Source organism: Buteo buteo, chromosome Z (assembly GCF_964188355.1).
Source record: "Buteo buteo chromosome Z, bButBut1.hap1.1, whole genome shotgun sequence".
Taxonomy (NCBI): Eukaryota; Metazoa; Chordata; class Aves; order Accipitriformes; family Accipitridae; genus Buteo; species Buteo buteo.
This window is the reverse complement of record NC_134204.1, coordinates 67,116,808-67,132,109: the sequence shown is the minus strand read 5'-3', so window position 1 is coordinate 67,132,109 and position 15,302 is coordinate 67,116,808. Positions and strand designations below refer to the sequence as shown.

Below are 15,302 nucleotides of genomic sequence, written 5' to 3'. Positions count from 1 at the left end.
ATTCACTTCATAATCTAGATGGTACTCAGGGAGTGAGGCAGCTGTTCAAATTTATTCTATATGTTTGACCTCCTGCCTTCCTTATCATGCAACATCCAAATTCAGCACTAAATCACTTCTTTGTGAGAACAGCATATTGCACTTGTTGCTGAAATTTTGGAGTGCCTCATAAGCTATAGTTAATTGATGATCATAAGACTTTCATGGGACTAGAAACAGGTTTTGTTCTTATTTCGTAGGTGAGAAATTGATGCACAAAGATACCTCTGCTTATACTTTGCATTGTCTTGTGGTGATCCAAATGCTATTAGCCTTAATCATACGAGCCATGGTGAAGTCACTGGCTTGTACTACTGTATGGGCTGTGTGACTGTTTGTGAGATGTAATAGTATAATATCCTTAGTGGCTGCCCTTCAAGAAGATAAGGGAATAATTGCTGCAGTAGATATTAAGCCCTGTTGTATCTCAAGGAGTGTCCAGGCAAGGATTTTTTCCCCTATGCTCTCAAAATTCATGCTTGTCTGTGATATAGAATTGGACATTCTGACTGCAACATGCAGAGTCAGGATATCAGAAGCACAGCAGCATTTTCTTTCAGAAAACAATCCCATTGTGCAATAAATGTATATCACAGTCAGTCTTCTCTGAGTCCTTTCAGTCTCAGACACCCCTTTGCATAAGTTTTCATTTCAGTGTCACAGAAACAGCATCGTCCATTCAGATCACTGTTTCATTCAAGGCCATTCTTTTGTGCATTGTTAAAATAAAGTTGTTTAATTCTAGTGTCAAGAAAATGGATGTTGGTATTTTTTTGGTGTCTCCCAACACTGTATTAGTTTTTAAAAGGCATAAAAAGGATCTTATTCACTTTTCTTGTTTTCTCCCAGTGAATGTCCCTTCGACTGTAATGGAGGCCATGTCCAGACAAGACACCCTACAGCCATTTAATAAAAGTAGCAAACTATCCCCTGCCACTCCACAGCGATCCATAGTATTTCCACAGACTCCGTGTAGCAGAAATTTTTCTCTCCTGGATAAGTCTGGGTCCATCGAGTCAGGATTTAACCAGATCAGTGTCAAAAACCAACGAGTTCTTGCAAGCCCAACTTCAACAAGCCAACTAAATTCTGAGTTCAGTGACTGGCATCTTTGGAAATGTGGGCAATGCTTTAAGACTTTCACCCAGCGGATCCTCTTACAGATGCATGTGTGTACGCAGAACCCTGACAGGTAAAGCCCAGGCTCTCTTTATTTCTGTATCTACTGATAGCCAGATCCACTGCTTTCTTCTTTTATCAAGCTGTTATCATTTCCAAAACCAAACCATTATTAGGAGGAGCCTGTACAACATAATTCATCTGCAGCTGCGTGAAGTAAGCCGATAAAAAACATTGCTTGACTTCACTATTTGTAAAAACATTTGGTGCCTAAATGTACAGATAAAAGGAAATAGCTAAGGATTTAATCTTGTTTTCAGAATGGTTTGGTACATCTGATGGAGGCAACAAAATAGAAGGAAAATTTATGAATATCATAGATGGAAAAATGAGGTCAAGATAATTAAAAGTCTCTCTGTCTTCCAAAGATAATCTAACTTGCTGCTCAGTGGCTGTCACAGTCATTTCAGGGTTCACCTATAGTGTGCAATGTGTATGAACTTAATTAAGTACTAAGAGGTAATGAATTGGAATTTTTTGCTTAGTACTATTTTTCTTCAGAGCATGCAAACCCATAAATCGTGCAAAGCTGTCAAAAGGAAATACCTACTCCACTAGTGATGTGGAGGAAAACAGATGCCACTTATTCAATAAACTAATATCCACACAGAAGAAAAATGTTGACTAGATACCTCAGAGTCAAAGTTGGTTTGAAAGTTTGTCAATACAGAATTTTATGGCCGTGAACTGAGGATGAAATTTAGCTGAACAAGTGAATTAAAATTTCAGGTACTCTGACCAGTGGCACAGTAAATATAATGGAACCATTATTTATGAATCAAAGCTGGTTTATTTGACAATTTTGATAGCTAGCAGGACAAAAGACAAAAATCAAATTAATTCAATAAAAAAGGCTGCCCATGTTTTGTCTTTTCTTCAGCTGTGAAGAAGGTTTGAGCAGAACAGCTGAGTCCCTGGAAGGTTTTTCTAAAAGCAGCTTTTAATTGTGAATTACATTTGACCAAAACACTACCAAAAAATAGTCATCAGTGAGTCTGTGCATGTGTTTGTATGCATGTCTATGTCTCTTTGTGTATGTGGTTATCTACGTGTACACATATGCTTGTGTGATTCTGTGGGTGTGGAGATACTGGAGCATAAATCCAGTTTTCTAGGAAGAAATGTCAAGCATGCTAGGCGCAAACTGGATTCCATGCAAATCTTCATAGAATTTAAAGAGTTGATAATGTGAATGCAAACAAGCCTTTTAAATATTTTCCGAATTTTATGCTGGCCTTAGCAGAAACAAATGCCATGTTAAGGAAACTGTAAGACACAGCGGCCAATTTAAGTGCCATAATGTAGAATGTAGGTCCCAAAAGGTCTGCTCTCCTAAGTTTCATGGACTCTTATGTTTCCAGCATTAAAGCATCCTAAGCATACTGTAAAGCATTAAATGCTGCATCAGGGAGTCTAAAAGAGATATGTTGTGAGGGGCCCCTACATACTTTTTCTGTGATGCATCCAACCAGGTATGACACCTAGATTTCATCCTTTCCTTCACTTGAACCTGTGTCGTCCTTTATGAAGAGCCAAGCTGCAGATAACAGTTAATGCAAGAAGAGTCTCCCCTAATGGAGCTATTCTGCACTGTAAGGGATAGTTAAATTTTCTTTTTGCCAGAGAGAAGAAATTAGGATAAGTCTATCCTACAATTAGGTCTGTCATCTTGGAGGTGAGAGATTTGTGTTGGTTTTTTTTTAAATTTTTATTTAGTTTCATTTATTTTTATTTATTTTCTCCTAAGTATCTTGTGTTAAGTATTGCCTGAAACACAGGCTGGGTTTTAAGTCTTCCCCATTAGAAGTGAACACCCTCATTAGTAGGTTGCTGATTCATAATGTGTTACTGTTTTTTCTCTCCCGTGCTTACCTGAATTGTCAATGCAGAATAGCTCCAACAAGAAAGCGTAGAGCATTTTTAGCTCAGAATACCCTACAGCATAGTAGGAAAATTATCTAGATCAGAAGACAAGTAGGGTCCCCAGGAGCAAAGAGAGCAAAGGGTGATTAGAGAAAGGACTCAGCAGATTTGGGGATGATTGGGGTGGAGAGGAGGTAAGTGAAGCCTCTGAGTTTTAAGTGTTGAATCCCAGAAGCTTTCAGGAAGATTCAAAACATAACAGCTAACGCCTTTTTCTCAATATTGATACTGTCTAATTTAGCTGATTTCCTCTTTGGCTTGTTGGGTTTTATGAATCCTTTTAAGAAACTTTTTCTCTTTTGTTATAGAGAGAGCATAAAAGCTAAATGAACTTGCGATATACACTTAGGATCAATCTGTTGCATAAATACTAGATAATGCAGTGCTCTGTTCTGTGACACCTGTGTTCCCCTGTACTGAAAAATGGCTTACATTTCTATGTTTTCATTAAATAAATTGTGCAGACTCCTTGTGGAGGCTAGTTTTGTAATGCCTTCTTTGTTCCCATGAGGTGTGCCATCAACATAACTGCTGTAAAAGCATTTCCCAATAGGTTGTCTTCAGAGCATTATGGGGGACGTCAGTCACATGAAACTGTTTAAACTCACTGCAATTCATTCAGTGTTTGAAATTACCAGAATAACGGTTACTGCAGATCATAACTGCCCTAGGATCTGGGTTCTCATATCCCTGGTTAGAAATCATTACAGGTTGAGCTTATATCACAGGCAGATTTTTGTCTTTTAGCAGGTACCAGTAGATCAGCTATTTAGTGATACAGTGGCTGAAAAAGAGTGGTCTTTGGTTTCTTAAACATATTGCATTTCTCCAGATGAAAAATTCCTAAAGTGCTGTACAAGATTTCCTGGAGACAAGAAAATAGGGTATGATTTGTGAAAGAATACCTGCTTGCCAGCCTGAAGTACTGGGTGCAACTCTCTGGTTTGTATTTTCTCAACGATATCTGCAGCACTGCTCTGGCTGATAAACAGGTCCCCATTTATTGTCAGCAATTTGTGAGCACACCAGCCACTGTATCTTTGATGTGACTGAAGCAGCAGGGCCTGTCTTCTCTAGGAAATTACTTTAGACTATCTGTTCTGGCTTGGTATTTGTTTTTCAACAATGCTGATTACCTACAGCGAGAGGTGCAGGGAAAACGCCTTTGAATCTATAAAGGAATTCAATTCATGCACCGAAATTTGAGAAAAGCAGACTACTTGGGGCTTGAGAAATTAAAAAAAAAGAAATTGCTTTCAAGCCACTTAGATTCAGCAGACACCTGTATGAGAGCAGACATTAAAAAAGCCCAAAAATATACTTAATTCTGTTAGGCAGTAAGAAAGAAATGGTCCTATTTAACAGGCAGATGATTTAATAAATAAAAATAATTTTAAAAAAAGATAAATCCAAAATAGGGAAAAGTATTAAAATAATCTACTGTGTTTGTTATTTTTGATTAAGATTAGGATTTTAATTCAAAATAAAATTAATTTTAAATTATTTACTGGTTTACTTATAATTTACTTCTCCCTTTCCAGTGAGATTTTTTTAGTTTGTTATATTTTGTAGGGCTTCTCTTCAAATTTAATGGTAATTGGGGTTGGAGTGGGGTGGGAGGTGAATATTTAAAACCATCAAGATTTGAATTCTGGGAGTTTCTCAGTCTTTGGGACATTTTTTAAGCCTTGCCCAGACAGAAGGAGTTTGAGTAACTATTTTTTTGACACAGGAGTCAGAAATCTATTTTCTCTTCTGCTTTTTTGTTTTGTTTTTCTTTCTTCTTTTGTTTTTGGTTTTGTTTTTCTTTCCCCTGCTGCAGAAATTCCCAACAATGCTATTTGGGGGGCTTCAGAAAGGGGTAACCAAAAGCCTTTGATCAGAGCTAATCGTTTTTAGAGCAATATTTTAATCTTATTTTTTTTAGCTGCAACCACTTTTCTGATAATGGCACAGTTTCTTTTAATGACATCTTTCTTCTTTTTCACTATGATCACCAGATTCAGGATGTATTGGTATTGAGGGAAGGCAGATAGCTGCAGTTCCTAAGAGCTGTCTGTGGCACATTTTCATGTACAATATGTATATCTGTGTGATATATATTCTCATTGATTGCCATGTATTTAAGCTGATAATTTGAGGGAAGACCCACTCTATAGTGTATCTGTGGCTGATAGATTGTGTTATCTGGCCTTCACAATTCTTGTTTACCCAAAAGATATTATTGCACTCATGTTTCACTGTAGCACCTCAATATTAAATTGTGAGGTGTATTTAAAAGCAGGACCTTGAAGTTTGAAGCTGGGAATTTAATAAGGTCTTTTCTCTAAGATCATGGCTCAGCCCATTTTGTGTTTATCTTTTTTTTTATAGGTTCTGTGTCTTTGACCTTGATGTTCTCCCCCAGTCCATTAATTAGTTTAAACATCTCCCAAAACAGACGTAAAAAAAGTAAATGTTGTGAGCAAGAGTTGTCTATTTCTGTTTATAGAGAGGCTATGGAATATTACTCAATTAAAGAAAACATAAACATCATGCTGAATTTAAAGCTTGTTCCTGCATGATCTTTTCACAAAGGTTTGCAAACTCCCAGTACTCATAGTTAGTAAGAACAAAGTGTGCACAGAGCGGCACTTCTCCCTAACAGCTTCAGAAGTTTGAAAACACTTCAAGCATGCTAACTTTCTACTTTTGCTAGTTCCTCCACAAACACTTGTAAGAGGCGATTCCAGAACTCCCAGTGGGTTCGGCACAGCCATCGCTGCTGCTGCGTGGTGCCCGAAGTGCTCGGGGCAGTAGCCGTGCTGCCTAAGGGGAACTCCAAGGCAGCAGGGGATAGAGAGTCCAGAGGCAGCCAATGTAACACACCCATGGCCATGCTGATGCTAGGGATGCTTCTGTGTGCAAGCTAGCAGCATCCTTAGGTGTCACTTTGTTCTCCACCCTCTCAGTTCAACTTGCTAGAAGGTGGCATCCCTCCAAAATACCTTTCCATTAGGACGACTGTGACCTAACTCCTCTGACTGCAGCTGTGCTCTTAATGCTGTGTGTTGTACAAAGGCCTGGCCCTGAAAGCTGGTGCTGGTCCCCATTCCAACGTGCCCTGCTTTCACTTTTTTGCAGGGGCTGTGGTGTGACCAGCCTTCCCCCTATCACAGGGTGAAACCCTGCCCTGGGTTCAGTGGAGCCCTGTGTCCCACACTTTGAGACCCTGACATCAATCAAGTTGATTTTTTACTTCTTAGTCCTCAACAAGGAGAAGCACTTTCAGCCACATGTCAGTCTCTCTTCTTTCAGCTGATGCTTTTCTAACTTCTTCTAAGGAGAAAAAATTACAGCAATGTGCTATTCTGTCTCCCTGATCTGACAGTGTTTTAATGATAGTGTTACAGGTATTCAGGAGCTCACCATTACAAGCAATTCCTCTTCTAAGGGTTGCGCTGGGATTCCACATCCCCCTTGAAAACAAAAAATTCACTTCTGAAGACGCCTCACTAGAAACCTGTTCAACATAAAGGAAAGAATTTGAAAATTCAGTGGAAAATAATTACAAGATTTTTCAGGATTCTAGTAGTTCAGACCATGTATTATTTGCAATGTAGAAAATAAGTTTATATTGCCTAGATGTTCTTAGGAGTCAGGATTGGAAAGTATATTGTTCTAGCAGAGGAATAGTACAAGATAAATAATTAAAGGCTATGTCACTTTTGCAAAATGAAAATCTAAAAAGAATCAATCTAAATGCACAGTTGTCTGTCAGCAGCTATTCCAGGTGTAAAGATACAGATTTTTCTATTATTATCCCTTAACATGCTTTGTGCATGTCAAGGGATCTCCATTCTCTGCACAAAGCATGAGCTTTGGTGAGGTTCAATAAGCCTCATAGGGGAACATGCGTTTTGTACTAGTGCTCTATATGATGGAGTTTCACCTAGAAAAAATCAGCTACAAAAGTGAGAAAATTGTAACATGGGAAAAGACATCACCAAACATCAAAATCATTCAAGAGATTGTCTAAATTGGGGAGCAAAAAGTATTCTTGTCTGGTTTCATTTTGAATATATAACTTGAAAAACTTGGAAAAGCTCAAAATCTAAATAACTTCAAAACCCGAAAACTATTACATTACAGTTACTCCTTTCTGAATTTCATTTAAATGGCCTGTGTTCCTATAATGGGCGACCATATAGTCAGGGACTGTAAGATTAGGGTCTGTAGAAAAAGCTGGTGCACTCTATATGTTAGCAAACCTAGATAGCTGATTGATGGTGCATGGAGTTAATGGCAACAGTGTAATTTTTCTAACAGCAGAATTTGCTTCTAGGTAAGTAGATTTCCTTTCTTTAAGCTCAGACAGGAAGACAGAGAACTAGAAAAATATGTAGCTAGGTGTTTAGTGAAGAACATTAGAACTGCTTTTGATGGCTGTCAGCACATCATTCTCATCTGCACATTGCTATATATCAGTTTAGCTGTTCTTAAATGTAATTTAAAAATTCTATATGAGAAGATTTTGATCAGGCTTGATTTACATCTGGAAGGGCTACAAGATCCTTTGTATAAAATGCAATGTTGAAGACATTCCAAACTATGTTGTTTCTTGTGTATGATAGCTGGAAGACAATTTCTTATAGAAAAAAATATTTCTTCAGATAGTCAGCTGAACTGTGCTTTGAGGCCCTGGTACACCTGTTTCATCAAACAGATTACTTTCATGCTTGCAAATCTGCCTGTACATCTGCAAAGGAATATTTTAGTTATGTAGGCTTTCACATATGAAGTGACTGACATCCATGTTGTTTAAACATTAATTTTCTGGAGCATCAATACACGTCTGTGCTGTGACACAGCTATGCTTATGTTCACATGGATACCTTGAAGCTCAAGAAGGTACAATATGTTCTTGGTTATTCCAGTGGAAATGAGTTTTTCTTGGCTGGGACTGCATTTAGTCTAGCAGCACATCTTTCAAAATGCAGCCTATGAGGACCACCGTTTTTGTCAATATGTCCCTGCTCCTTCTGCCTGCAAACCTCTGTTATAAAGAGGTCACCATCTTAATTCATTGTCCCATTGCAGACCAAAGTGATGGGAGAAGGCATAACTGCTACATCAAAGACAGGCCTGCTCTGCCTGTGTCAATGCACTCACTGAACCAAGCATTGCTCCTGTCCAGTCCTTCTGCACCGCTTTCATTTTTTTGTAAAAGCAACATATTGATTTTATTTTCTGCCAAGAAAAATTTCTCAGCAGAGTAAAATGGTTACCAGAGAACAAAATGATAACTTTTATACTTACTGAATGACTTTTTTTTGCTCTTGGAAAAAATCGTAGTATCCAAAAATTGTCAAAATTTGGCATATTTGAACCTGCAATTATGTAAATTAAATACAACATTTTAAAACTGTTATAGTATTTCAGTCCATTTATAGGCTTTCTTTTTAAAATGAGCTTTGTTTAATATGTGCCATGTATCTAGCTTGAAAAAATTACTTATTCTGCCCATTTCAGTATTAATCAGAATCACCTGTGTATAAACTGGAGAAATGCATCCCCTGCAAAGAGGAGGGTAACTTCTTTAATAGTTGTTCTTCCAAGATATCAATGAATGGAAGAAATACAGTCAAAGTGATGTAACAATATGTGATTTTTTTAAAGGGCTTTTTTTCTTCAGCATCAGCCATTGAAATGCATTCTGAGTAAATATACTAATATCCTTTGTAAACAAGAAATTTGTTTCGAGCCAATGTAGGGGGTAAAAATATTTTACTTTGCATCACAATGTTCAGTTATAACTGGTTTGGAATTTTGACTACAGACAAGTTATGGTGTGATTTTTCACTGTATGAAATTAATCACATTGACTGTTAAAAAAATAAAAGATTAATTGGTTTTATGTAGTGTTGTATCATTTGTTGTGGTAGCTGTTAAAAATAGATAACCAGAGGCTAATAGATGTTAATGGTCCCTTTCACTATTAAAAAAATCAATGTTTCTTGGATACAGAATATCTTAATGTGTTCTTTTTGCTTAAAAATATTTGATTTGAAAAGACCCGAACAAATAAGTCTGCATTCACAAATCATGTTTGTTTTACCAGCACTTAAACTTTCATGTCAAGTTTGATAAATATTTTCTGTGCAAATTAACCATGCACTTCAAGAAAGGAGAAGACTGGGCATGCTACTACTTGTCTTCCAATAAGAGAAACAGATACTCAGTACTTATTTGTTTCTTAAAATATTATTTTACATATATTCATGGGTTTTTTTAAGGTCCACATCATCTAGGTTAAGTAACCTTTCCACAGCTTTTATATATTTCTTACAAACTTGTTGGAGAGCAGTCAGATTTTCAAATGTAAGTAATTAAAATTGTAAGCTATTGAGTTATTGACCAATACTGAGCTATTAATCAAGCTAAAAAATTCTACAATCAGGGTTCAGTGCTCTGAAGCACTGTAAAATAATAGTATTTGTGTTCAGTGATGCAAGTAGCCACAATTAAGCAGTTCACTTGACAAATGAGATAGTTCACTTTATTTTGCACTTAATTGAATTGTACATGCTTGGTCACCATTGTCTCCCTCCCTTTAGTTTTGGTTTCTAGCCATTTAAACATACACATTTATTAAAGAGAGAGCAATTAAGTTGGTGTTGGCCATTGGCTCTAGAAACGTAGACATCAAGAGCTGTGCCTTAAAATGTTGTGCAGGGTAAAAATCATTAATATCCCTCTAGAAAAATTCTTAATTTTCTTAACAAAAAGTCTGATGAGCATGTAGGACTCTGTCACTAACTTAAATCAAATGTGAGAAGGAAAAAGTGCTGTAGAATGTTGATATTAAATCACTTTTACCAAACAGAAATATATAGGCATTGTTTATTCACATTTTATTTTAGTTAGCAATGGTATTTGCATTTCAGCAGTCCTGTCTCACCTTGCTGTCTTGTATCCTTTTCTTTCTGTGTTTGCAGTCTGATTGTTATGATTCTGAATTTGTAACATATCGGTCAGTTTTGTTTGCTTGTTATGTTTGTTTTTAACGAACTGTGGCATTGAAAACCTAAGTTCTGGGTTTCATTTCAAGATCACAGAAAAGGCATTTTCAGTCTGGGTGGGAGAAACATGGTAATTAAATATAAATATTTTCAATAGCAGTAAGAAAATAGAAAGGTAATTGTAACGTGGTGGTTATTTTTTCCAGTGCCTCTCATTGAAAATGGTGATCTCAAAAAACCTAGATTCCTCCAAAGCAGTATGAAGGATTTAATTGTGAACAGTCACAGAATCCACCTAGGTTATAGATATAACAATCAGACATGCATTTATAGGTAAGACTGTAGCTGGCACCAACAGACAGAGGTTTTCATGAGTTTCTTAGCTCTGGTGTGTGAGGAGGTTTTTTTTAGTGACTAAGGAGTACCACATTGAGTTTGGGAGAACTAAGGCAGGCATGTGATGTGTAGTGCAGGCTCACTAGCTTGCTGAAATACGTTTTGTGGGGCATGATGCCCATAGACTCTCAGTCAATTCCTGCACAAGCATTTCACATTTGCTAAAGAGGTCATGAAGTTTTGTGTATGTGTCTCCCAAGAAAGCCCCAGAGAAGTGCACCTGCAGTTCTCTCTGGAAATTACTGCGAAAACCAGATGTTCCTGCCCATATGGCTTCCTGGTCATGCCAATAGAAAGCACTGATGGCACGGTGTTTCTCTTTCCCATTGCAGGCCCTACCAGTGTGGTCACTGCTCCCAGTCTTTCTCCCAACCTTCGGAGCTGAGGAACCACGTAGTTACACACTCCAGCGACAGGCCTTTCAAGTGTGGCTACTGTGGTCGTGCCTTTGCTGGTGCCACAACGCTCAACAACCACATCCGGACACACACCGGGGAAAAGCCCTTCAAGTAAGTACTGGAAGCCAGCAGCCTTTGCCAGCCAAGATTAGAGAGGGAGATGCATCGCTGCTGTTCGCTATCATCACTGCTCTGTACCAGCACACAGCGGAGGTTCCCTTGAAAGCAGAGGTCAGACCACCAGATAAAACCATGAGTGGCATGGCTAGAATCAGAATTAAACCAGGCTTGGTTTTGGGTGCCTTACAAGCCTTGAGCAATTTTCTGTCCTCTGATGAGAGCTTGATTGTTTTAACTAAATGACAAGCTGCTGCCAGAGAACCATAGTTGAAAATACACTCAAGACTGGGACAGGCTATCCTGTAAGAACATGAATATGATTCTTTGATGTCTATACACTGAGGTAGATGGAACTTCACATAAAAGCTAATTTAGATCTGGTTAAATATGGGGGAGAAGTATGTGTCTTTTATTAGTCTCAGAATCACTGCATAGAAAATGCAACTCTGACTTGTGGCACAAGTTTGGTAAGATCAGAATAATAAATTGATAGAGTTCAGCTGTCCAAGATATAAGAAAAAAAAAGAAGTCACCTGGTTGAGATGGTTTTTAATTAAAGAGACTCTGCTTATTTCTGCAGTTTCTGTTTACTGAAATTAGAGCCAAGCACACACCTGAGTCTCAGAAATTTTTCTTCTATGCTCACCTCCAGCCATAGCACAACTGATCGCAGTAGATTTTATCCTCTGTTGTGCAAGACTCTGCCTACCTAACAGGAGGTGTTCTCCAAGGCAGAATACAAATCTTCCATATTTGTGTCTGTATCTTTGCTGAACTGACACGTACAAATTTTACTGATCTTGTACGTGGAACAATCCCACTTTGGAAGAAAAATAATGTATTAATATCAATGTGGTGTATAATGTATTGCTGCCACTTCCTTTGGAAGCTATCTGATGCTCCTAGGATGAATGGGAATAAGTGTAGAGGAAGGTGTGTGTCTCTCCCAGTTCTCCAAGGACTGTCTGTCCTCCCTCTACTTTTCTCAGTTTGTCTTTCTTTTCTACTTTTGCCATACTGTGCTCTTGGTCTGTTTAATGTAAGAGAGCTCAGCCATGGGGCCTGTCAGAACCCCTCATAACAAGCTCAGTAGAGATACCAGTGGAGATGCTTTGCCTCCATATATGGTTGAAAGGAAGCATGGCCTCCATACATGTCTCTGCTGGGGGCAAGGGGACAGAGCCAGGAACCAAATGCTGCATATCCAGTACAGAAGAGCTTGCATACCAGAAATCATGGCTAGGATAGTGTTGTAGGTGGCAAAACACAGAAACTCAGAGCAGCTAAACGTCGACTTCTCTAGAGCCAGTCTGTTGAATGCTCAGAGCCCATAGAAAGTGAGCCAAAACCAGTGTGAGCAATCAGATTGATTTTATCTAGTTGCTGTGTAAATAGATTTTAGTAATTAATGGAAGAGGTTTCCAGGTCAAAATGGAAAATAGATTTCTTTTAATGTTAAGGTGTTACTTATGTGTAACCTTGTTGACTCCACTTAATTTTTTTCCTTAACATCCTGTTTTTGTCATGTTTCCAATAGATCTGCTATTTTGCCCCATTTAGAGTCATTTTTTTTCCCCTTTGGTTTAGGTTTTTTTTTTCCCCATTTCCAAAATGGTCTTGACTACAGCACAATTTCATTTGTGAAAGGGCTTAATGTATGTACTACAATTAACCAGTGGTCTGGGACTTGTTTGTTTGTTTTGCCCTGCTTATGCTGAAGTATTTAAGTATTCTGGGATGTATCTGCCCATTCTTAAAGCTGCAGGGCAGAGCAACAAAAAATGTGGATGCTTTGTACTGCTTCTTTATGATGTATGGCATAATTTCGTTCCTGTAAGATTTTTATTTAGTTTCTTTCTTGAACTCAAGAAACAGTAGTATGAATTTGTCTTTGGAAGACTTGTTGAAGTATTTGCAGTAAGCTGACTAATAATTTCACATGAAGCTAAAACTGGAGCTGCAGATCTTCCCACCCCTCCCAGTCAGATAAGGGGACATATATGCCCTGATCCTGCAAGCTGTTCAAAAGGGCAGATTCACCTCCCATGCAGGACTGCTTGAATTTGAGAGAGGAGGGGCCGAAAACTTACCCAGAAATTGATCCATCCTCTCTGCTGGAGGAAAAAGAGGTAGCTGCAGCTCATCCTGATGTCTCATCATCATTTAGATCCTCCTTTGAAAAGGAGGGGTCCAAGACTTGGTATTAAGTAAGCTTAGGAAAAACCCTCAACAAATTGTATAAACAAGAACCATAAATGGGACAAACAAGATTTCTGTCTCTTGATCATGCAATTCAGGTTTTAAATGTTTGTTTACAAAGGGATTTTGAGTGTACGCTTGCAAAAAAAAAGTGCAAAATGGAAAAGCCTGTTGAGATAGGGTTTCTGTACCTCAAAAAAGTCTGTATTTGTGGTAATGCACATACTTATGTTGAATAATATTTTTACGATTAGCAAGAATGACCATGCATGTATAGTGCTAAATTACTTAAACTCTAGCTAAGTTATTTTTAAAATAACAGACATCATTTTAAATGTATTACTAAGTTCAATTCCATGGGTGAAAATGGGCAGTTAACTTGCATCTACTGTGAATGCAATCTCACTGTTTCTCATGCAGTAAGGCAGTTGTTAGTAAGTGGTATTTGGACAGATTACAGTGTACACAGATTAAGCAGGCAATGTCAAACACCAAGTGTATGTTTGCATGTATATTATTTTCAGAAGCTGGTTTTAAAAATGTTGGTTTTAAAATATTTCAAGTTAATTGTTATTTAAGAGGGAGTTTGTGATTGGTTAAAAAGCTTTTCCTGTGAGAAGGCGCTTTCTTTGTAGGTCCTAGGTAACTTTGGATGTATGGTGGAATACTTTTGTATTTGCTTTTCGTTACAGATAACAATGCTAAGTGAGGTTATCTGTAGTCAAAGCTTTAGCTGCACTGCCTGGACTGCAGGTCCAGTTAGAAGGGATTTCTTTTCATGTCATCACAAGCTATCAAGTCAGCCTCACCAGTGTAAAGTTTTTGTGTATTCTTATCTAACTGAAGTCTCCACTATGGCTGCTATGTCTGGGAACAAAGCTCTTAAGTAAGTTAAAAGGTAGGAGAAAATTTTTGGCCAACCCCATTTTCTTAAATCTTCCCCCCCGCCCCCCCCCAGTCTCTTCCATTTCAGCAAAATTAGAGAATAGTTAAAGGACTTGCCTTGTTATACAAACATCTAATATTCAGGCATCAACCAAAATGATTTAGAGGAAAGATTCTTTCAGACTGGAATAACCCAGGTGTTTTTCATTGTTTCTTACTGAAATGCAAAACTGGGGAACATTCATTTCAGGTTGAATATAGATATTATACCTGCAGTGACATCTCATTTGTCCTGTTTTGGGGGAGGGGGAAGGGTTTAATCCTTTCAAATGAGCTTAAAATCTAGTGTTAAATGTATTTCTTGAATGAAATGTTAAAATGTTTATTTTGAAAATATCAAATGAAGATATTTTTTCCTAAAATACACCCTCAGCATTTTCTTCGCCCAAGGTCTTTCACAGAGGTTGACATAAACTTGGGAATTAAACCAATCCTGTCTATAATCCTCAATGTCAATGTTTTGAAAGCACTGTGAAGCAAATAAGCAGACCAGTGACGATGAGGGCTATCTAACCAAACTCAGAAAACCCAGTACCTTAGAAATATCAAAAACCATTGATGTTCATGTTGTTTATGAATTTAAGAACTGTTTTGTTTACCACCCCCACCCAAGCAGATCACATAGGGAAACCTTGTGATAGAATGAAGTCTTGTGCTTGATGAGGTTGAATGTTGTAGTACAACCTTGCTCCTTACAATTAAAATGAAGGCGCACACATATTGTAAAAAAAAGATAATATGGATCTAGTTTTCACTGATGGCATCTAATTGTGTGAGGACTTCTAAATTGCTTCTTCGGATCTACATTGTGTCAGGGCTGTTTAAATTACTCTCAAATGCCATCAGATGGCTTAGGAGGAAATTAAGTGGTCTCTCAGTTAATAGGTGTTGTAATTGCCAATATTTGTATCTACATGTGAAGCTTAACCAAAAATTTGGTGTATGTCTAATAACCAGGCTTGGGCTCAGCCCCATGGTTACTTTGTGAGTGGTTGCATGAGAGGGGGACTTTTTTTCTTTTCTGACTGTTTTGGCTCCTATTCAACCTTCCAACACAACATTAAACATGTGTGGCTTGTAGTATAGAAACATGCACACAAAA

The 15,302-nt window shown here is 37.8% G+C and overlaps 1 protein-coding gene across 1 annotated transcript in view; it reads left to right on the top strand.

Annotated features, from left to right (window-relative positions):
• PRDM6 (PR/SET domain 6) overlaps positions 1–15,302 on the top strand; it is a 73,769-nt gene that overhangs the window by 55,571 nt on the left and 2,896 nt on the right. The window contains exons 5-6 of the mRNA XM_075020769.1: positions 889–1,231; positions 10,871–11,047. Coding sequence (XP_074876870.1) covers positions 889–1,231; positions 10,871–11,047 — 520 coding nt within the window. The remainder of the gene's footprint in view (positions 1–888; positions 1,232–10,870; positions 11,048–15,302) is intronic.